The sequence below is a fragment of the Diceros bicornis genome, chromosome 25, assembly GCF_020826845.1.
Source record: "Diceros bicornis minor isolate mBicDic1 chromosome 25, mDicBic1.mat.cur, whole genome shotgun sequence".
Taxonomy (NCBI): domain Eukaryota; kingdom Metazoa; phylum Chordata; class Mammalia; order Perissodactyla; family Rhinocerotidae; genus Diceros; species Diceros bicornis.
Window position 1 is genome coordinate 22,210,343 of NC_080764.1, and position 24,969 is coordinate 22,235,311.

General features: G+C 39.4%; 1 protein-coding gene across 1 annotated transcript in view; it reads right to left on the bottom strand.

Moving 5' to 3' along the window:
* ANO4 (anoctamin 4) overlaps window positions 1-24,969 on the bottom strand; it is a 190,571-nt gene that overhangs the window by 68,464 nt on the left and 97,138 nt on the right. Inside the window, exons 8-12 of the mRNA XM_058568797.1 lie at window positions 17,631-17,686; window positions 15,157-15,278; window positions 11,773-11,907; window positions 10,602-10,698; window positions 5,784-5,844 (exon numbers count right to left, since the gene is read on the bottom strand). Of these exons, the coding sequence (XP_058424780.1) occupies window positions 5,784-5,844; window positions 10,602-10,698; window positions 11,773-11,907; window positions 15,157-15,278; window positions 17,631-17,686 (471 nt within the window). The remainder of the gene's footprint in view (window positions 1-5,783; window positions 5,845-10,601; window positions 10,699-11,772; window positions 11,908-15,156; window positions 15,279-17,630; window positions 17,687-24,969) is intronic.

Sequence of the window (24,969 nt, forward strand, 5' to 3'; positions counted from 1 at the left end):
ACCTGCTATGTACTGGTCCACCCTCACCCCTTCCCACACTGTTGCCAGAGTTACTGTGCAAACACAACTGATGATGTCACTCAGCTTATAAGTTCAACCAGATTTCCTTTGCCTACAGGGTGAAGCCATGGTTCTCTGTGATGGTACAAATATCCTGTGATAAGCAGATCTCAGCCCACAACATGCACTCTGTTTTGGGTTGAATTGTGGACCCCTCAAAAAAAGGTATGTTAATTTCCTAAGCCCCAACCTCAGAATGTGACCTTATTTGAAAATAAGGTAATTGCAGATTAACTAGTTAAGATGAGTTCATACTGGAGTGGGGTAGGCCCTCAATCCAATGATTAGTGTCCTTATAAGAAGACAGCCAAGTGAAGACAAAGACAGAAGAAGAATGCAGGTGAGATGGAGGCAGAGACTGGAGTGATGCATCTATAAGCTAAGGAACACCAAGAATCGCTAGCCGTCACAAGAATCTAGGAGAGAGGAATGGAGCAGTTTCCTCCTCAGAGCCCTCCAAAGAACCAACCTTGTTGACACCTCAATTTTGGACTTATAGCCTCCAGGACTGTGAAAGAATAAATTTCTGTTGTTTTAAGCCACTCAGTTTGTGGTATTTTGTTACAGTACCCCTAGGAAATCAACACATATTCCATGTCCCTATCACACTGAACACCCAACCCTTCCCTTTCAGAGTTTTGCCCCACTATTCTTAGCTCAGAATGTCATCCACACCTTCCCCAACCCCACTCCTTTGCCTGGTAAATATATTACTTGGTTCCAGTGTCTCATCTGGGGTGAAACTTTTTCTGCTTTTCCTTTTTGTCTCAGGAAGTTGGCTGCATGGACCCTCACTGTCCCATCGTAAATTCGACTTAACCCTCCGTTTTATAATTACCAACTCTCTCTTAGTATACCATGAGATTTTTGAGAGCAGAGATCACATCTTACACATTTTTTGTATACCCAGTGCCATGCCAAGTGACAGTGAGAATGCACTGTCTGCTGAGTAATGAAATCTTAACCAGTATATCCCATAGAAGATACATGGCATGGTGGACACATTTTGGAATGACTCTGTAGTTAGGCTCACCAGATCTGGTTTAAAATCCAGACTCCACCACTTATCAGCTGCTGGGTAATCTTGGGCAAGTTGCATAACCTATCTGAGTCTCAATATCCTCATCTATAAGATGGGGGTAGTAATTTCTTCCTGGTGGGTTATGAGAAATTGATGAGGCATCATATATGACTGCACCTACACACCTAGCAGGCATTTAGTAAATATATATATATTTTTTGAATATACAATTGCCATTTTTGTTGGATATATGGATAAGATTATAAAAGACAAAATGCATGTAAATACCTAAAACAAAACGCCAATTATTATAAAATTTATTTTCAAAAAATGAGACATACTTCATTCACAAATTACTGACAGGACCATCCACAGAATCTTTGAATTTGCATTCAAATAACCACAATCTTGTTATTTTGATTGGAGGGCTCTGAGAACCTTGACTTGTTTGTTGACTGGCAATAATTTAATTTTTGGCAACACTGAAAGTGGGAAAAAAAAAAAAACAAAACAGAAGAAGGAGGAAAAAAAAAAGAAACTAAGAACAGAGGGAGATAATCTGCTTCCGGACAAGTCTCCACCAACATCTAGCTCCTTAATGACTCATTTTTTCTCATAGGAAGAGAAGCTAATTCAGGCCATAACTGTTCTGTCTCTGAATCTTTCTGAACAATGCTGAGCATTGAGGAAAGAGCCACACTGTGGTTCAAGCCCAGAGGCCTAGAGGGTCCCCAGGAGGCCCTGCTATCACACACGTGTGAACTTGGACAAAGGTGGAGTTCCGTCAAGCTTTCTAACTCCACACAAAGGCCCTCCCCAGCTGCTGCAGATGGGTTCCAAGTGGAGCCTTTTGTTTCTCTGGTGAACACACAAAGCAAAAGGCAAACACATCAACCCTGTCCCTTTGGAGGTCTTGTAAACCACTTACATCTGTTCTCAGCATCTCTGTATCTAGCAATTTCCTGAAAATAAAGTACATTTGTTTTATTAAATGTTGTAACTTGTCAATCACGAAGGATGGTCCTGAGACCATTAAACCGAGCTCCATTAGAACTGACATGATTTTATAGAACGTCACCGTGGCAAAGCAGGATAAATGGTGCTCAGGACGAGTGAAACAGTCCCTTATTTTAAAGTTCAGATCTCTGAAGCAGAAGCAAACAGGGTTACAAACAGTACGTGATCCTAGCGGTAGAGTGTAGGAGCTAAGGCAGCCCAGTTTAACTCTTGGCTTTGCCACTTTCTAGCTACTGACTCAGTTTCCCCGTCCATCACATGGAGATAAACAGTACCTTCCTCAAAGGTTACTCTGCAGATTAACTGAGATGATACTGTACAACGCTTAGGATAGTGTCCAGTGCATAGTAAGTTCTCCATAAGTGTATGCTATTATTACAACTGTTATTATTGGCCATTCCAGATTTCCGCAAAAGCTATAGCCTTATCTACAAAGAAACATCAAGGTAAATCATTCTTTTTCTCCAACTAGCACATTTCTGGGAACAATACAAGATTTAAGCAATAAGTTGTTAACTAAGACAAAGCAACTCAGAGGATGAATTATTCCAAGCTTGCCTTGCCTGGAGTGGCCCTAAAACGTTCCCTTGTGCCCAAAGGTTATCACAAAACATCTATCAGATTCTTACTGAGTACCCTCCAAGGCATGAGCACTGTCAAATCTCCAATCCACCCACTTGCAACTCAGAAGCTTCTCAACTCCATGCCCCAGGCAGCCACCACCAAACAGTTGAGGTCAGCAGGGATAAAATAGATCCTATTTGTTATCCCCAGCATAAGACATTCCAACTTGTAAAGAAGGGATGCAATCCCCTTTATAATGGTGATACTGGGTGAGGGATGTGGGAGATGACAACCTCTACCTTATAGACAAATGTCATTATATCAGAATTTTACTTCTATATAGTCCCAGAGGATAAACTGTGGGAGAAGAAAACATTATTTACGTCAAAGTATATCTAAAATTGGTGAAATGCTGAAGTGAGAAGGGAGTTTTGTATATTAATTCTTCCAGAATACCACTCTGTATACAGAAGCATTATCTCATCACACAGTAGACTAGTAGCCCAAAGCAGAGCTTCCCAATAGGTATGCCAGGAATGGATTATGGGTTTGCAGGAGGTAATAACCCCTGCAGCCCTTGGGGCAGCTAAGGCTAGGGTGCTCAGGGCAGTTATTATCCCTGGCCATGAGCAGGCTCCTTCATGTATATCAGTAAGCTGTGCAAATATTATCATTTATATGTGCGCCATGACTTGAAGAAGTTTGGGAACCACTGGTTTAAGAAATGAACACATTTTCTAAAGTCTCCTCATTTGTAACCATGGCAAAGCTTAAGCACTGGGTGGTTTATGATACTTGCTGATCATGGTTACCGACACTGATGTGTTCTAGAAAAAGCAGATACACATTTGTGATCTGAGAGCTCAGTCCTACAACCAAAACTCTGTTATGATTAGCTTCCTTTGTTTGCAAGGGACAGAGATGCACTATGGGGTAGCACAAATAGTGAGGGCTTTTTGGAAGACCCACTAAGGGAGGCAGAAATCCCACGGGAACTAAAAGACTAGGCTACTCAGAGACAGGATACGGAAGCCAGAAGCTTGAGAGACTTCAGCCACAAGAGATCCTGGGTCTTTACTTTGATATTCCACTAATAACATGACTTGGCTACATTCTCTCTTTGCTTCTCTTTGGGGGATTGTCTTGCATTTTCTCCCAGTTGGCTGCCAGTTAGCTTCTGGACCCTCTCTTCTATATCTTTTCCACCCGTTCTTTGCTTCTGTGTATTTCTAGGTTCTGATTTATTCATAATTTCAGCCTGCTCATAATTCTTCCTGAGCCCTACTTCTACCTGATGGTCAATCTTAATCTCTCTCTTTCTCCTCGCCGACCTCCATCTTTCAGTGTCAATTCCTATTGCTAACTCCCTGTCTCTTTCTACATTTTCCAATCCACATTCTTGAGAATAAGACTCTGGGTGGCCCTGCTAGTCCCTGTTTGGGCAGAATCTCAGGTCTTGTCCCGGGCTGCTTACCAACCTATGGTTTGGCTGATCTTGGGCCAAATGCCCACTGGTTGATAGGGGCTAGAGTCACAGCATTCAAAATATGTCCCTTCAACAGAGCTGTGGTGGGTGGGACAATTTTCCTTTGAAGATCTCTAGGTAGGAAGACACAATACATCTAGAACAAGCCTCCTCAAGAGAACAGTTTTATATTTCCACTTGTCAAAGAGACCATCTAAACACATTCATTGTCTCACAAAGAAATCCTTTTGGTAATTTTCTTCTCTTTTCCTTCTCTCTCTTTTTTTTCCATCCATCTATCCATCCATCCATCCATCCATCCATCCATCGATCCAACAAATATGAATCTCTCTGTCTTCAAAAGAAATGTATGAGGTCTCCAATGACCACAATGGTCCTCAAGGACCATGAACCCACTAGGGGAGATAAGTTGTGTATGCAAATCATTATAAGTGCCCAAAGAATGACATAGGCCAAATGTTATGAAGTTTAAAGGAGGAAGACATCTTCTGGCTAGAGAAGATGATAATTCAGCTGGGCCCTAAAAGATGGGAAAGATTCTGACATTCATTCCAGATATAAGGAACAACATGAACCTAAGCCTTGGTTAGTAGAGTTTTATAACATCAAAATTCAGATTATGGTATTTCAAGTTCTAGAAGAAATGCATACTCATTGTAAAAAATTAAAACCAATTGAAAATATACAGTGTAAAAAGTTTCTCTCTCATTACTGTTCACTTACCCTTCCATGAATTCTCCTCTGCAGAGGTAACCACAATTAATTTACTCTGAATTTGTCTAGACTCTTTTCTACACTATTAAACTAAAGCTTTATAATTATTTGACTAGGAAGATATTATTAAACCCATTTCACAAAGAAGTGGGTTAACTGATTTCTTTGGGTTAAGTAATTCTTTAAGTGAATGTTCCATTACACCTTGTTATTATGGGGCTGTTGGCTTGAACTGATATAAAAGGACTCAATTCAGCCTTGTAAGTAGCTCTTGTTTATAGGGGGCCATTTTGACCAGAACTGGAAGAAAGCCAGATGTGGGTGCGCATACATTAGCCAGATGAAAAGATTCTACTCACAAAAGAAAGTCCTATATACACTGAGATGGGTATTCAGGTCTCACCAGACCTTTTGATGTACTATAAACTTCATTTTTGCCTCCAACAGAAGGTGAATTTTACTCTAATAATGGAATGCTGATAGAATTGTTGAAGGTTTAAGAGAAGAGAAATCAGACATGTTTTTCCTCTACAATATCAATTTTTAAAGATTTTATTTATTTATTTTTCTTACCCCCTAAGCCCCAGTAGATAGTTGTACGTCATAGCTGCACATCCTTCTAGTTGCTGTGTGTGGGACGCGGCCTCAGCATGGCCGGAGAAGCGGTGTGTCGGTGCGCGCCCGGGATCCGAACCGGGCCCGCAAGCAGCGGAGCGTGCGCACTTAACCGCTAAGCCACGGGGCCGGCCCCACAATATCACTTTTTAAATAAATCAAATGTATTTACCAGCTTGCATCTAAAAGAACAGCCAACTGAATTTACTCAAGCTTCTTCCTTTCACATCCAAAGTCAGATTTCTAAAGGAACATATCATAGAGTATATGAGGGGAACTCAAGTTATACATATGTAGAAAACTTACCCCAGACGGCCATGAAAACAGCAAAGAAGACGGTAGCTCCATTGTCAAAAAGGTGGGTTACCTGGGAACATCATGAAACACATTTAAACAAATTTCTTATATATCATATTCCAATTCACATTATTTTCAAGTTCTGTAAAAATAGTTGTGATGATACAATGAATTTTGCAGGGTTTCTTTGGGAGCTATTCCTTTTGGATCATAATCAAGAAGGGGGTTCCTCTAACTGTGAAGCAGTTTGGATATGGAGGAGAGAATTGGTTCCCTTTATGTGCGTATCATCTAGTTGAACATTCATCAGCAGCCTCAATAGCGTTCTAAGAATTTCCTTTTGTGCACTATAAAAACTATCATACATGCACATATGTATACAGATATATTCATATTTAAGATCAGAAAGGTATTATTGTTTCTGATTTTCCAAGCACTGTTTTTAATGCCTCATTTATTCGCTTTGAAAACATGGCTATTTTGCTCATGTAGTTTGGAGCAAACACTTTCTGGGCTGCTCTCTGGATTTCAGCATTATAAAGAGAAGAGAGCAGACCATTAACAAAATCCACTTCCACCTTTATTAAAGTCTTGGATAATCACCATATTTACTTATTACGTATAACAGCTAGCGAATACTGTATTGCTAGAATAATATATTCTATTGCAAACACCACAGCAGAAAGCAAAAATATCTATTCTCACTGCAAAACTGCCAAGCTCATTTCTGTCTCCAGGAAAAATCACAGCACTGTCACGCCAAATTGAAATGATGACTGATACGTTCATAAAGCATAACGTTTGTTTTTTTTTTTGTGCTTTATAGCTCTCTGTAAGGTATACTTTACTGTCCCTTAGAGAATGTGGCAATTATAAACAAGTCTTTTCCTGTTATATCAGAGTGTGAAGTATTTCAAAATTTTCCAAAAGTTTATACCTTCTCTTTCTTTGAACATAGAAGAGATGGGCAGCAGTGAGACAAAAGTCTAAAGCTGATTTATTTCCCACGCCAGAGGGAGTGTTAAGTTGTGTACTGGGCACTCGGCATTAAACCAAGCCTGAGAGTTCCATTGGTATGTGGTTGGTCTCTGCTCTCTATGAGGGTATTTTCTGGGAGTTGGTGGAAGTTGTAGCCTGCACCATCAGTGTAGATTCTGAAATAGACTGTGGTTGCCATTGTTTTTGGTTGCTCAGATCATCTCTCCTCCCTTCTCCCTTCTCCAGATAACAAATCTCTCTCATGTAGGTGTCCAGGGGGCACATGGCTCAAATAGAACCAGTGGAATTCTTCCTGGGGACTGATATGCAAACATTTGGAGAGAGACATTTTCCTGTTGCAGTTACTTGGGAATTGTGAATCAGGATGGGTCAGTTAACAGGGACTTCTCGTTCCTACTAAGATGATAAGCTAGCATAGGCTGATGGCTCCCTCTGCCAAAATCAACCCTGCAGAAGCAAGACAGTAGATTCTAGGAACTAATAAAACACAAAAATAAACAAACAAACAAAACCCCTGAGAAGCCCAAGGAGAGATGGAAGGTTGCCTTGAACTGGTGCGTGTGCGTGTGTGTGTGTGTGTGTGTGTGTGTGTGTGTGTGAGAGAGAGAGAGAGAGAGAGAGAGAGAGAGAGAGAGAGAGAGAGAGACGGTAGGGGGTGATGGTGTATGGGGAGAGTTAGGCGGCAATTCCCAAGCAGAGTGAGAGCACAGGTTAGAGAAATACACGAGTTCTACTCCAGCCTCTCTCTCAATGGTCATTGGACAATTAATTTCCCCTCCCTCAGAAATCAGCTGCAACAGGCCAAACCACAAGTGCTGGTGTTCTTAGAGTAACATCCAGGGATGCTCAGAGTCCTGCCTGGTTGAGGAGATGAGGAAAGCAGGTGCTGCCTGGCCAGCGGCCCTGGGGTATTCACTCCTCAGTCCATTCCCTCTTAAGCCCTAGGGCTGGTAGATTACAATCAAGGGAGAGTGCCTCCTCCCAATTCTGCTTTGTTCTAAGCAGGCTTAAAAAGAAAACTCCAACAAGAAGAAGCCTCTGGCAGAGTGGTAGTGCCTGGAACACACGGTCCTCTCCTCTCTGTAAACTCACCAGGACTGACAGCCTAGGGTTGGCCTCTGACCCTTACCCAAAGTGGTTGACACCTCCAGGGGACAAGCAACCACAGGCCAAAATAATGGAACATCTGGGACAGACAGCTGCCTCCAAAAAAAACTTCCAAACTAGGCAACATATACCTTCTGAAATAGACATTCTATAACAGCAAACAAAGAATTTAAAATAAGCATAAACATATGCTTAAGGAGATAAAGGAAGGAAGATGTAAGCCTGGAGCTGCGGCAGTCAGCAGCCACCTTCCCCATGGTGTGATGAGAACCTGTCTGCACAATGATCATGTGGACAGGTGGCCAGAGAGACATCTGGAGGCCTGCAGGATTCCTCATTGTTCTAGGCCTTGGGGTCCTTGTTCTCAGACAGTGTGTCTAATATCTTTTTCAGTGAAATAAGCCAGTAAATCCCTTTCTGCTTAAGCCAGTTTGAGTGGAGTTTCAGATCCTTGCAAATGCAAGGGTTGGGGATAAGCATCCCTGATCAGTGGAGCAGCCATTGACTGGATTGGATCCAGGCTCCGATTTGGTCCAACATTCCTATGTATCCTCAGTCCCATGAAGTCAGTTTGACATTTTTAATAAATGTTTCTAAAGGAGACTCCGTATTACTTCAGTTCTTTCACTCTGAGGCTTTCTAGCCTTCATTTAACTAAGTTTCTAGGCAAGACCAAATCTAAAATCCAGAATCTAAACATCTTGTAGCTCAGTATGGCACAATGACATATTTTGCAGTCAAATAAACCAAGGCCCAGCTACTTACTGCTGTGTGACCGTGGATGAGTAATTTTTACCTCTCTGAGTCTTTGAGTATAATGGGAATAACATCTACTTTGAAGTTGCTGTGAGAATTAGAAATAATAAATGTAGGTTACCTAGCTATTTTTATAGCCATGGCCTAGCTATTATTATAATTATTATTGCTCTAGATCTTATGTTCAGTAGCAAACTGCCCAAAGCAGCCTTTATAAAATCTGAGCACTCTAAACTATTCATGATGATCCTTTTGAAGAATTATGGAGCTCCTAAAGAGAAAACTTCACTCAAGGCATATCTTTCTGTGTAAAAAACAAACAAATAAACAAATACCCCAAAACAACAACAACAAAACTGGGCTTCTGAGATTCCCAGAAAGCAGGATTTTTGTACCCAAGTCATTCAGGCTTAACTCACAACCTTTTTTTTTTTTTTTTCCTGAGGAAGATTCACACTCAGCTAACATCTGTTGCCAATCCTCCTCTTTTTGCTTGAGGAAAATTCACCCTGAGCTAACATCTGTTGCAAATTTTCCTGTATTTTGTATGTGGGCTGCCACCACAGAATGGCCACGGACCAGCGGCATAGGTCCAAGCCCACGAACTGAATGCAGGCCGCCGAAGCAGAGCATGCCAAACTTAATCACTAGGCCATGGGGTCTGGCCCTTAACTCACAATCTTTAAAGAAAATTATATTACTGACAAAGTTCTTTTGATCTTCACCAAATCTATATTTCCCAAATCACTTTGTTAAATTTGTCCTCATCCATTCAGGTTTATCTGTATGTTCTCCAAAGGTAGGGAGAGTATTTCGTGCTTTTTTGGTCCCTTATAGCACATACTAAGAGCTGAAATCCTTCTAGAATCACAGTTGGCTGCTGTGGTTTGGGGTCCTACCACAATGACTGGCTACCTACAGTGCTAAAGACATCACGGATGGGCAGGATCCTGGGCTGCCTATCAAATGTTCTCTCATTTAAAAGGAACAAAACTCAGCAATGCCAACAGTGTGATTAGACAGATCAAAGCTGCAGCGATTGCAGAGGTTCAATCAAAGCTGCCAAGCTCTTTTATATCTGGAATCTGGGCAAGCTGTTGGGCAGTGGGTCTTGGGAGAGTTGTCATCAGCCCATACTCCAGCTACTGCTTTGCATTAGTAACGCTGCCCCTAAGTAAAAAACCATAGGAATTTGATGAACGTGTCTAAAATTTTAATAAAGTAAGACATAACATGAGAAAGGGGCATGCAATGACATATGTTGGACATAACAGTGCTATGTATTTGTTTTTTTCAAAGCATTTTCACACATGTTACCTTCTTGGGTCCTCAGGACATGCCACGGGGCAGGGAGGGCAGGTATTTCTGCCTGTGTTTTAGAGCTAAGAAAGTTCAGCCTCAATGAGGCTGTACATGTGCAAGGGCAAGGAAATAAGTAGCTGAGCTAGCTTTGAAGCTAAGTCATTTTGACAAATAATGATGATGAAGAGGAGGAAAAGGATGGCGGCTTTCATTTATGAGATCTTACCATCTGCCAAGCACTTTGCTCAGTATGCTGTGTCTTACCTCATTTCTTATAACAATTGTGTGAAACAAGCAGCATGTTTTCCACTTTACACATGAGAAAACTGAGACTCAGAGAGGTTAACTAACTTGTTCCCAGACTGACAAGAGGTAAAGAGCAGAGTCATGATTTGAGCCTTTCTCTGACTCTAATAACCGTGCTCTTTGCACTATGCATGTTGCAGCTTCTTGTGATGATAATTAGAGCCAACACATTAAAATATATACACAGGAAAAAAGATATTTGAATTAGAATCCTGAATGATGGCGGTAAGTCTCTCCTACAACATAAACTTGAGAATCAAAGACCAGAAATGGCAGAGAGAAGACAGTAACCCTCTGTGCCTCAGGAAAGTGTATGTAAAACTCAATCCACCTAAAATGCTTCATATTTGAAATTACCTTGGCATAAACACAGCTGTCTGACAGCCTCATGAATGGACAGTATTTATCACACACAGGACACATGATGATATCTGTAGCTTGGCAGACTTCTTTACTGGAAAAGAGAACAGAGGAGGACTACTTCGTGATGACATAAGAGCATTTGTTCCCCTCCAATTTCACCAGAATATTCAACAAGCAAATAAGATCCAGTAGATTAAATTTTTGTCCTCAGAAGCCTCTCAGCCTGCTCTGTTATTAATGTAAACAAGTGTCTGCACATTTTCATAATCTGATAAATCTACTTATTTATGAGGCTGTTTCTTGGCTTTAAATATTAATGTTAAACTCAGGAAAATACGTGACGCAAAACATTGGTTGTTCTACCCCAAATTATACAAAAATCATTCACAACATTGCATAGGTTTGAAGCAATTTCATACTGAATTATAAAATCAACAAGATACCTCAAAGTGCCTGCCTTGATCTCTATAGGCATGATAAGTTAAAACTGAAAATGGAGGAATAAATAAAAATACTAGGGATTAGTTCGAGGAGAAAGCTATATTTCGTTAACAGTTTCACCAGAAAGTAAAATATTTTTGTAGGTGAGAGGATGAATCAATCACTTTTATTTCTGTAATCACTTCTAAAGGCATATTTATTATTTAAGATCATTGTCCAGCCTCGCAATAAGATCTCTATGAATACCTTAAACTGTATTCTGGTGAAGGAACCAAGATAACACCCATCAACACCGAATCATTCTCAAAGCCCCAGTAAGTTGGTAAGATATCTTTCTGGCTTAGGTTTAAAGGGTCCTTGTATAAATACAGAATTTATAAAAAAAGATTGTTAACCCACTGTTTTACAGTATTAGCAGAAAGCAGAAAAAGTCAGAAAGAGAGCAACTTTTAGCCAGTGAATGAAAGTGATTTGTTCTGTGGATGCAGAGTGGCCTATATGTCCGTAAATGTAAACTTTGCTTCCTTGGTAGCTGAAGACTACAGCAACAAGGGCAATGGATGGAGAGATCTAGTGAACTGAGACAGTTGAAGTTTTCTAGGAGAGACTGGGAAGGAAGTAGGAAGGAAAAGCTAAGAGGTCCCATGGTCTGTGAACACCCGCAAAGCACAAACACCCATCTCTAAATATAAGCAAAGGCAGGCTCACCCAGGGCTCTCCGTACCTGACTTGGCAGTGATCCAGAGTAATGACTCCATACAAAAAGACAAACAATCCAATGAAGGCAGCCGGGAAGAGCATGCCGGTGTACCAGCCCAACCAGGCAAAATACAACCCAATCTTCTCTCCAAAGTACCGCCTGTTCAAGACAGAACAGCCTTGCAAATTATACTGAAGTGTTTAAGAGTTAGGTATTATAACACTTTGCTCAGGCATTTTACTTTGTAGTTGTCTTGCTGCTAAACACGCAAAGTAAGCCAAGAGAATGGAACATTTGATCAAATCTAGGCTCTGGGCTTCAATTTCTTCTCTTACTACTCTATATCAGAAATAGAATGGGCTCTTCCATTAAAGAACATGATTATGCACAAGCTTGTTCTGGGAACACAAAATAAACCCATGCCCATTCAGGAAGATGACCCTTGTTAATACAGAACCAGGGGGATCTGATGAGTTGGTGCCAACATATAATTTCTGAGAGTGTGCTTGTTTGTAATGTATATATTATAATTACACATATATATATTTAAAAATTAGGAGACAAAGTTATTGTGAAAAACTTTAAACATCCCTTTCAATATTTTGCAGCTTTACTAGATGTTTACAATTCTAAAATCACAAGATATTAAAAAGAAAAGAACTCTAATTACTGAGATTCAACATGAATCAATACTGAGAGCAAATTTCCCTCTTAAGTGACAACTTTTCAGGCTTCAACATCTACCTTCATAAATACTTTTCTGAGACTAACTAGCTTGCCTAGTGCCCTGCGGTCTGTGAAGTTTGGACGTGTTCGGGGAATTCCTTGTTTTTTCTTTTATTTCTTAAACGTCATTAATAATGTGATTGACTTGTGTTATAATACAAGCCAAATTGTGCTTTCCGTGCCTCTCAACTGCTACATTTAATTACTTAGAAGTTAATTATTTCTTAGTCCAATATAAAAATACTTTAATTATTTTTTTCATTCTCATTCTAAACAAATGTTTTTGATCATCTGTTTCCAAATACTGGCTGCCGCTTTCTTTTTGGAATGCCCAATGGCTCCTAAAAGCATGGGATTATTTATTTACCCCATCTTCTTCTATGTCCCAACAGAAACTTTCCACCCCCAGAAGACTTTGCCAATGGATATTCAAAAACACAGGTACATTCTTTTATTCACTCAAGAAATAAAAAATTCCTTCTATATGGCAAATACTATGCTAGGTGCTGAGAATTAAATGGTGAGCAAAATAAGCTTGGTCCCTGCTCTTGTGGGGCTCACAGGCTGATAGAGTAGACACACATCAATCAATTAAAGAAATAGGTTTACAATTACAAAACTGGGGAAGGAGCTACAAAAGGCGAGGAACACAACTCCACAAGTCTATAGAACAAGGCCATCTGACCACCCTAGTTAGGAAAGACTTCTCTTCCTAACTAGGAGGAGGTGACTATTGTGCTGATGAAAGAAAGGTAACTAGGTGGGATTGGGGACAGAATAGAGCATTTCTAGCAGAAGGAACAGTATGTACAAATATCCTGTGGTAGGAGGGACCAGGTCAATAGGGCAGTGTGGCTGGAACACCAATAATAAGAGGTGGGCTCATGAGGTAGGTGGAGGCTGGGCCTCAGTGGGTCTTGTAGACCATGCTAAATGCATTGATCTTTGTTCTGAGAGAAATGGAAAATCATGAAAGAGTTTTAACAATCAAGGGACATGAACAGATTCACATTCCAAAAAGATCACTCTGTCTGCAGGGTAGAGAATGGATTAGAAGGGGCCAGTGTGGGAAAAGGGAGACTAAGTAGGGGACAACAGCCGTAGTCCAGGTTACAGGTGAAGGAAGCAGTATGGCGGAGATGTTGGGGTGTGTCTAGATTCAAGAGATGTGGAGGAAGCAAAATCCATAGGACAAGAACTATTTAAGAGATAAGATTCCCTAGATGCTCCACAACTTCACTCTACTCGAATCTTGCTTGTGCTTTTCATCTCCCTTCCCTTTGGCCAACACAAATCCCATTGCTCTTCTAGAGCTGAGCTCTACAGAGCCTTCCACAGGGGTACAGACCCACATTCGTCCTTTCCATTTTTCTGACTTATTGTAAAACTTATCACCTCCATCACACATTTTACCTAGTTGTGCATAGTCTTGTATTGCCTTCTAGTTGTCTCAAGTATGTATGCAAGGCCTGTTTTCCTGAAGGAAACTGAGTTTCTCAAAGCCAGAGATTGTCGCTTCTGTTTGTCTTTGCCAATAGTACTTAGCATTGAACTAAAAACACAACGGGCAGTTAATTAATGCTCATTGACAAACTACAGAATCTTAATCAAAACACTGTCATAGAAGGGAGATGTTTTACCTGCAGCAATTTTCTGTAATTTTAAATCAATGTAATCCTATAATATGGGACTGAGGCCGGGAAGAGAATTTGCTTTTATTTTTTTCCCCACTGTTTTATCATGTATTGATACTGGTCAAAGGAAAATGATCCCATCTCAGAAAATATTTTGCACTCCCCCAGATCATCTGGATCATTTGTTATTAATACAGAGAATGGGACACAATTCATCCATGTCCTTGGGTCAACAACAGTAAACACTTGGTAACAACTCTGGCAGGAAAAGTGACTATCCAGGGAGACGAAATGTAAAGTGGGTTGTCATCTTATTTCATTTTCCTCTGGGCTCATCTTTTAAGGGCCCCAGAAAAAGTGAAAGAAATCCAGCTAGTCTAGGAAATGAGATCTGACTTTCTATTCAATAAGGAATCCATGAAGTGTGGATTGTTGCTACCCAATCCTAATAACCACACTCTAAATAAATAATGAGATGTCAGAGGATAATGCTGCCATGGCAGAAAGTTGGGCATATATAGACAGTTAAAGAAAAAACATTTTAACTGCACAATTATCATAGGTTAAAAGCTGACATACTTTGTTGACCTCCAGAGTTAAAACAATCTTTAAAGGTTATTAGTTTAAAATGAAAATTAAAATAAGCCTGAAATTTATTAGAATGACAGCACCTTATATTTCCTACTTACATAATAGTAACTAATATTCCATTTGTCACTGATATATGTAAGCAGTGTTATATCTCTACAATTGTTATTGATAATTTGTTAATAATGGTCACATGGTAACTTGCTCCTTATGGAAGCCTGTGGGAGGCCTGACTGATGTCACAGGTCCCTTCTTAAGGCCTTTTTGAAGGAAACACCATCCTCATCAGAGGGAAGCTTGGTTTACCAAAAATGAGCGACGTCCTCTGATGAGTTGCCTTCTCGAGATGAAGCCAGATTTCAGCAAGAGCTGTGCACCTCAGACACTTTTTTCTTGTCCCAGCTGACTTGCCCTCATCATTCCGTGCAAGCTTTCCATTTGCAGCTGGTTAAAAACTCACCTTACAAGATCCAAAGGCTGGTATTTATACCACACGCCCCAGGAGGCCCAGCACTCATAGAGCAGGTGTCGGTGGTTTTCCGCTCCGTGGGTTCTAATGGAGTTTTTACTTCTGTAACTTCCCTGGGATAAAAACATCACTGCTGGTGAGGTAATACTCACAAAAGCCATAAGGAAAAGCTGATGGTAACACTCTTACGTCAGGAGTAGCAATAGGGATGATATGAGGAAAAAAACGGATCCACACTATTGAAGAGAAAGCAGTTTGATGAGTTGTTCTGGACATGATCTTGTTGATGATGCTGTGTAGTAAAAAGCACGTGCTTGCTAGAATTGGGCTGGTTTGAACTTAGTTCATATTCAGTTCCACTACTTTTTAGCCAGAAGACCTTATATTCTCTGAGCCTTGGATTCCTAGTTCATAATGGAACTAATAATATCTGCCTCATTAGGTTTCTTCTGTGGTTTGAATGAATAAAATGTCTTGCCCAGAGGCCATGTCCAAGACTTATTAGTTCTCTTTCCCACTTGTCTCAAGCCCATAGTTAGTAAACAGCCATTACTGTAACCTTGTTACATTGGCTTATCTATAAGAAAACCCTAGAATGTAAAAGCTGGAAGTCACCTCAGAATTATAATAATTCAAAATTAATTCGACCTCCTCATTGAACAAATGAGGAGACCAAGGATCAGCGAGGTGGGGATTTTTCTGTGGCAATGCTGGTTTCACAAACAGAAAAGGTACATTTTGGAGGTGAACTAATTGTTGACATTAACCTGAGGAGTCCTTCTATAGTGGAAAGTGTCCAGGGCTGAGAGACAAGAAACTCGGATTCTAGTCTCAATTCAAACACCAACTCACTGTGTGACTAGAGGTGGGGTAACCTTTCTATAACCCTCTATTCAAATTTTTAACATGAAGCAAGGGCAACAATATCTGCCCTTCCTGCCTCTGAAGGTTGTTACGAGGTTAAATAGTATAATCAAGTTATACTGAGAGTAAAATGTCAAAAGAACGATTATGTTCTCATTGCTGCTGCTCTTACTAATTTGGAAGTTCTCCTCTCATAGAATGCAGGGCTTTACTGAGATATGAAAACCATAGAGAAGGCCTTGAGTTACTCTGTGGTGTTTCATAGCCACATCTCCTCGGACACCATCATGCCTGCCACCCACTCGCCTGCACAGGTACTTCTGCTCCCCTACCACCGCTCAGGCACTGCCCTTACCATGGGCAAGGGATGGGCAGTGGGAGGATGCAGTTCTCACCGAAACTCTCTTTTGGGCAATACAAACTAATAACTACAGGAAGCCACATGATGTTTTGGGGGGAAATCTGTCTTTAGAGTTCAGAAACACCTGTGTGTGGCTCTAGAAAACCTTGAGTCAAAATGTTTACTTCTGTCATACTAAAAGGATCACTCCAAAAATGTTCCATGTAAAAAATGTTATGTAAATAGGGTCTCAGACCAAAGCTTCTAGTTTTCTTAATTAACAAGATTTTTAAAATTCTACATCATCTTTTACATCCTCAAGGGGTCGAAAATAAGAAGTATATTTTGGAAAGACTTGCCATTTGTGGACAGTTGGAACTGTCCTCCAAAGTTTATTGGTGAACTGTTAACACTGTTTCTAATAGAAGACTGTTCTGAAAATCATTCTAACAGTAGTTTCACCCTGGCTAGTTTGTGAGGTCTTGAGGGCATGGGCTATGATATATTTATCTTTATGTTCTCTCTGTCATACAGTGACCAGTATGGAGTGGGGGCTCAATATCATGAAAATGACAATAATCTCTCACCAATAATGAGGATTATGTCCCTGAAAACCCAAGTGTAAGACAATTCTGGGTTAAACAACCCAAGATATAATGGGGAAACTAGAGTTGAGGGTAATCACAGTGACATTTACAAAAAGTCCTTATATATGATAAAGACTGTGTAGTAAATAAGTAAACAAATAAGTTAAAAAGACTAATAAGTAAAAAAAAGTCAGAATTTATGTATCTTAAATGAGCAATGATAAGTACAACACTATTAATTTCCATTTATCACCCTTTGGTTACCAGTGACTTTGCAAGATGGCTTCCTCTCACTCTTTAAAGAATAGCTATAAATTTCTTTCTTGCAGAGACTATATATTTCAGAAACATTTTCCCCTGGGTCTGGTGCCTCATGCAAATTTCAATGCCTCTTTAATTTTATGACTTGGAGGCCCTCAGCTATTCATCTGAATTTATGCTGAGTGACTCTTGATTCAAGTATTCTTGCAGTTACATAAAAAGATATACTACAGAAATAAATCTATGCTGGGGGAGAGACGTCACAATGCAAGTAGGCTCTCCCTAACTACCCATTGAACAAATTAAATTCATTCTGAACAAATGTCGTATCAACAAACTCAATTAATGGCTATCATCAGAAACTGATTTAATAATGAGAAATTGACAGAGAAGGAGAAAAGGCAGGACAGTACCTCGTGCAGAGGAAATGCAGCTTCATAGGAGCCATTGGTAAGCAAACGATTCAGACCTAAAACAACAAAAAAGTCCAACTCTAATACCAAGTTGGAATTCTCACATTGTTGAAGACTAATGTAAGGGTGCTACTTTTTGGAGAAAACAATCTAGGTTTTCAGAAGTGATTCAAACCCACTTGGAAAGGCCAATAGTTTAGAAAGGAAGTCTTGCTATCTGCTTGGAAATTGGAATTAAGGGCTGGGAAATCAGGTTTCCAAACAGAAATAAAACAACGAAGCACACTTGGTACAGTGCTTGGCATAGAGAATAGAATGTACTGAGAAAAGTGGATGAATTTATCATCAAAAAGATCATTTTCCACCAGGACCTCTTCTATTTTCATCTGGAACCTTCAACATGGACAAATCTAACTCCTCTGCATTGGACTAGCAGTATGACTTTGGAAAAGTCCTCTTGTCCTCAGGCCTCAATTTTCTCATCCATAAGATGGGGGAGGCATGTCGGATATGTGATCTTTTTAAACAGCTTTATTGAGGCATAACTGACATATAATAAACAGCACATGCTTAAAACACAGAATTCAAGAAATTTCGATTTATCTATATACCCATACAACCATCAGCACAATCAAGATAGTAAATGCATCCATCACCCCCAAAGTTGTTATCATGCCCACTCCTCCCTATGCTATCTCCAAGGCAAACAATGATCTGCTTTCTGTCACTATCAACTAGCTTGCCTTTCTAGAGTTTTATATAAATGGAATCATAGAGTATTTACTCCTTTTTGTCTGATTTCTTTCAATCAGCATAATTATTTTGAGAATCATCCATGTTGTAGCTCATTTCTTTTTATTGCTGAGTAGTATTCCATCATATAGATATATAACTCTTTGTTTGTCTAGTCATTTGGGTTGTTTCCAGTCTTGAGCTATTACATATAATGCTGCTATGAACATTCGTGTATAAGTCTTTGTATGGATATCTGCTTTCACTTCCGGGTAAATACCTAGAAGTAGAATGGCTAGATCATGTGGTAGGTGTATGTTTAACTTTTTGAGAAACTGCCAAACTATTTTCTGACGTGTGTACAATTTTACACTTCCATCAGCAGTGTCTGAAAGTTCAAGTTCCTACACATCCTTGTCAACACTTGGTATAATCGTTTTTTAATTTCAGACATTTTATTTTATTATTATTCTTTTTTTGTGTGAGGAAGATCAGCCCTGAGCTAACATCCATGCCAATCCTCCTCTCTTTTTGCTGAGGAAGACCGGCCCTGAGCTAACACCTATTGCCAATCCTCCTCCTTTTTTTCCCCTTTTTCTCCCCCATAGCCCCAGCAGATAGTTGTACGTCATAGTTGCACATCCTTCTAGTTGCTGTATGTGGAACGCCGCCACAGCACGGCTGGACAAGTGGTGCATCGGTGCGCACCCGGGATCTGAACCTGGGCCGCCAATAGCGGAGCACACGCACTTAACTGCTAAGCCACAGGGCCAGCCCCTAATTTCAGACATTTTAATAGGTGTGTAGTGGTATCTCTTTGTGGTTTTAATTTGCATTTCCCTGATAAATAATAATGTTGAAAATTTTCTCATGTGCTTATTTGCCATCTCTATGTATTCTCTTGTGAAATATCTGTTCCAATCTTATGCCCATTAATTCTTTTTATTGTTATGAGCATTCTTTATACATTCTAGATGAAAGTGTTTAATTATACATACACTTTGAAAATTTTTCCTCCTAGTATGTGGCTTCTCTTTCACTCTCTTAAAAATATATTTTAATGAGTAGAAATTTAATTTTAATGAAGTCCAATTTATCCATTTTTTCCTTTTATAAATTGCACTTTTAGTATTATAGTATTTAAGAAACTTCTGACTAACCCAAAGTCACAAAGATTTTCTCCTAGAATTTTTATAGTCTTAGGTTGTACATTTAGATCTATGATCCATTTGAGTTGATTTTCATATATGGGTTCAAGTTCACTTTTGCATATGGGTATGAATTGTTCCAGCACCATTTGTTGAAAAGACAATCCTTTATCTACTGAATTGCCTTGGAGCCTTTGGCAAAAATCAATTGTTCATATATGTGTGGCTCCACTTCCGGATTCTCTATTCTGTTCCGACTGATCTCTTTGTCTATCTTTATACCAATACCACACTCTCTTGATTACTTTAGGTTTATAATAACTCTTGAAATCTGGTAGTGTTAGCCCTCTATTTGAAAAAAAGCCTTCTTTTTTTCAAAGTTATTTTGGCTATTCTAGGTCCTTTCATTTCCTTATGAATTTTTGAATCAGCTTGTCAATGTCCACACACACACACACACACACACACACACACATACACAAAACCTTGGAAGTTTTATTGAGATTGCATTGACTCTATAGATTAAATTGAGGGGAATTGACATCTTAATATCGAGTTTTCTGATCCATGAATGGCGTATGTGTCTCCATTTATTTAGGTCTTAAATTTCCCTCAGCAATGTTTTGTAGTTTTCAGTGTACATATCTTACATATCTTTTGTCAGATAGATATTTCACATTTTTTGATGCTATTGTAAATGGTATTGTCTTTAAACTTTCAATTCCTCAAGCCAGCCCGGTGGTGCAGTGGTTAAGTTTGTATGCTCCGCTTCAGCAGCCTGGGTTCGCAGGTTCTGATCCCGGCCACAGACCGATGCACTGCTTGTCAAGCCATGCTGTGGCAGCGTCCCATATAAAGTAGAGGAAGATGGGCATGGATGTTAGCCCAGGGCCAGTGTTCCTCAGCAAAAAGAGGAGGATTGGCAACGGATGTTAGCCCAGGGCTACTCTTTCTCACACACACACACACAAAAAATTCAATTCCTCGCTGTTTGTTGCTGGTTTACAGAAATACAATTAAGTTTTCTATATCAATCTTGTTTCTTGCAACATAGCTACACTCATTTATTATCTACTAGGCTTTTTCTAGATTCCATTGGAGTTTCCACATAGATGATCAGGTCATCTGAGAATAAAGACAGTTTTACTTCTTTTCCAATTTGGATGCCTCTTATTCTTTTTCTTGTTTTATTGCACTGGCTAGTAAAATGATGAATATAAGAGCAGACATACTTGTCCTGTTCCTTATCTTAGCGGGGAAGCATTCAGTCTTTTATCATTAAGTATAATGTTAACTGTAAGTATTTCATAGATGTACTTTATGAGGTTGAGGAAGTTCCTGTCTATTCATAGTTTCCTGAGTTTTTATCAGGAATGAATGTAGGATTTTGTCAAATGCTTTTTCTGCATCTGTAGAGATGATCACAGCCAGCCCTGGTGGTCTAGTGGTTAATTAAGACTTGGCATTCTCACTGCCATGGTCCAGGTTCATTTCCTGGTCAAGGAACCTCCCCATCTGTCTATTGGTTGTTATACTATGGTGGCTGCATGTTGCTGTGATGCTGAAAGCTATGCAACCAGTATTTCACATACCAGCAAGGTCACCCACAGTGGACAGGTTTCAGTGGAGCTTCCAGACTAAGACAGACTAGAAAGAAGGAACTCGCCATCCACTTCTGAAAACATTGGCCATAAAAACTCTATGAATAGCAGCAAAGTGTTGTCTGATATAGCACTGGAATGTGAGAGGATGGCACAAAAAGACCAGGCAGGGTTCCACTCTGTACACAAGATTGTACACAGGGTTGTACACAGCTGTACAGAAGGTTGCTAGGAGTTGGAATCAACAACAGAACTAATAACAGAGATGATCACATCGTTTTCCTTTGCTAATATGATGAATTATATTGATTGATTTTCACATACTAAGCCAACCTTGCAGTCCTGGATAAACTGTACAAACTCTGCTTGGTCATGATGTATTATCCTTTTTATATATTGCTGGGTTTTATTTGTTAAACTTTGTTTATAATGTTTGCGTCTATATTAATGAATAATTTTATTTGTAGTTTTCTTTTCTAGTATTGTCTTTGCCTGGCTTTGGTACCTGGGTAATACTGTCCTCACAGAATAAGATGAGAAGTATTCTATACCCTTCAATATTGTGAAAGAATTTTGTAGAATTGGTATTATTTCTTTCTTGAATGCCTGATAGAATTCACCAGTGAAACAATCTGGGCTTGGAGTTTTCTTTGTGAGAAGATTTTAAAGTATAAATTCAACTTCTTTAATATAAATAGGGCTAATTAGGTTATCTATTTCTTCTTGAATGAATTTCAATTATTTGCCTCTGTCAAGGAATTTGTCCATTTAAGTTGTCAAGTTTAGTGACAATAGGTTATTTATAATATTCCCTTATTATCTGTTCAATTTCTATGGTGATATCACCTCTCTTATTCCTGATAATTTGGGAATTGGTGTTTTCTCTCTTTTTTTCAAGATTAGCCTGCCTAGAAGTTTCTATCGCTGTGTAACAAATTACAAGAAATGTAGTAGCCCTTTACTATTTCACAGCTTCTGTTGGTCAGAAGTCCGGGCATAGTTTAGCCAGGTTCTCTGCGCAGGGTCTCACAAAGCTAAAGGCCAGATTGCATTCTCATCTGGAGGCTCAACTAGGAAACAATCCACTTCCAAGCTTCCTTAGATTGTTGACAGAATTCACTTCCTTGCAGCTGCAGCATTCATGGCAGCTTGCTTTTTCAAAACCAGCAACAGAGAAAAAGAGTCTCTGTTGCTTCAAGTTTCTGAGCTCAGGGAAGGCCTAAACCGTCTTTTAAAGGGACTGCCTGTTATCCCACCCAGGATAATCTCCCCTTTGATTAAGTCAAAGTCAAACTGATTAAGGACTTTATTACATCGGCAAAATCCCTTAAACTTTGCCATATAATGTAACATAATCATAGGAGTGACAAAATCACCTTTGCAATATTCTATTGGTTAGATGTAAGCCACGGTTTCCACCCACACTTAAGGGGAAGGGATTACATGGGCATGATTCATTGACGAGTCACTCTAGGATGTGTCCACCACAAAGTCTATGAATTTTATTGAGTTTTTCCAAAGAACCAGCTTTTGATTTCATTGATTTTCTCTACTGTTTTTTCTCTTTTCATTGATCAAGTTCATTGATTTCTTCTCTGATTTTTATTATTTCCTTTCATCTACCTACTTTAGATTTAATTTCCTTTTCTTTTTCTAGTTTCTCAAGGTGGAAGGGGAGGTCATTAATTTGGGACATTTCTTTTCCTATATAGGCATATAGTGCTATAAATTTCTTTCTAAGTACTGCACACATTTTGATATACTGTGTTTTCATTCTCATCGAATACAACGTACTTTCTAACTTCCCTTTTGATTTCTTTCACCCAGGAGTTATTTAAAAGTATATTATTTAATTTTAAATATTTGTAAATTTTCCAGAGATTTTATTCTTATTGACATCTAATTTAATTCCACTGTGGTCCAAGAACATACTCTGGATGACTTGAATCCCTTTAAATCTATGAAGTCTTGTTTTATGTCCCAAAATGTGGTCTACCTTGGTAATGTTCTTTGTGCATTTGAAAAAAAAAGGGGGTATTCTGCTGTTAGGGGTGGTGGAGTGGTCTAAAAGACCAATTAAGTTGAGTTCATTGATAATGTTGTTTAGGTCTTCTAACTCCTACTGATTTTCTGTCTACTTGTTCTATTAATTGAGAAAGGGGCATTGAAACATCTGACTATAATTGTGGATTTGTCTATTTCTCTTTGCAGTTCTATCAGTTTTTGCTTCATGTTGTTTGAAACTCTGTTATTAAGTTCATAAACATTTAGGATTGTTATGTCCTCTTGATGAATTGACTCCTTTATCATTGTAAAATGGCCATCTTTATCCCTGGTTAATATTCTTTGTTCTTAAGTCTATTTTGTCCTTATCAGTATAGCCATTCCAGCTTTCTTTTAGTTAGCATGGTATATCTTTTTTGATCCTTTTACTTTTTTTTTTTTTTTTGAGGAAGATCAGCCCTGAGCTAACATCCATGCTAATCCTCCTCTTTTTGCTGAAGAAGACCAGCTCTGAGCTAATATCTATTGCCAATCCTCCTCCTTTTCTTTTTCCCCAAAGCCGCAGTAGATAGTTGTATGTCATAGCTGCATATCCTTCTAGTTGCTGTATGTGGGACGCGGCCTCAGCATGGCCGGAGAAGCAGTGCGTCGGTGCGTGCCCGGGATCCGAACCTGGGCTGCCAGTAGTGGAGCGCGCGCACTTAACTGCTAAGCCACGGGGCCGGCCCTGATCCTTTTACTTTTAACGTATTTGTGTCTCTATATTTAAAGTGTGCTTTGTGCAGGCAGCAAAAAATGGGGTCTTATTTATTCATGTATTAAGTTCTGAATTTTGGATTGGGATCTTTAGACCATTTACATTCAATGTTCTGTGAATGGTGAGGTGTTCCAATCTCATTGGAAATCCTTTTGGACTGTTCTTTCTCTGGCCTTGGGTAGCTTCCTGACACATATGCACTAATCAGTACTCTGCTCAATATTTGAAGTGGGGCCTCAAGTATTGATGCAGATCTTTAGGGTTCTCTCTCTATGGAGCTCTCTGCTGTTACTTTGTTCTGTGAACTCTAGCTACCTTGGTCCCCTGGACTCGCAGCAATATCTTCGCAACTCAGAGAATCTACCAGGTTCTACCTGTGTTCTCCCTCCCTGAGCTGCTGTCTAGAAACTATCTCAAGGTAGTAAGCTGGGGCAAGTGTAGGGCTCACCTCATTTGTTTTCTGTCTCTCAGGGATTCCTATTCTTGGCTGCCCAATGTCCAGTGTCTTGAACATAGTTGTCTCATACATTTTTCTGTTTTTTCTTTTTTGATTGTTTCAGGTGGGAGAGTGAATCTTGTGCCTGTTACTCCATCTTGGACAGAAGTAGAAGTATCATGTGTTGATCTTTAAAGTTTCTTTCAGATCAAGAATTATGCTACTTCCTAAAATGTACCTCAAAGAGGGTGACTGGAAGGATGTCTCTCAAGTGGCTTACAGAGGAATGTTCTCTATGCTTTAGATCCTGATTAGAGCTCAGAGGCTTAGCCTAACTGGAAAATGGAACATGCACTGAGTCACTTTTTATTGATGGAGAGTCAATCAATGTTTAGTTACTTTTAATCATAGTAAAACATTAATATGTTTTAAGATGCTTGACATTAACATTAAATGTCTAAGAAAAGCATTTGAAATACAAATATCCATAGGGCTTTGTATTTTGCCCAGCACAGAGGAGGCCCTCCATAAATACCTTTGTAATGAATGAATAAATGACTATGTAAAAGCTTTGATTTCCCGGAGTCTCTATTGAGAATTCCACACATCTCATCAACAACTTTCAAACATCCCAGATACTAGAAAAAGTAAGATTCACAAG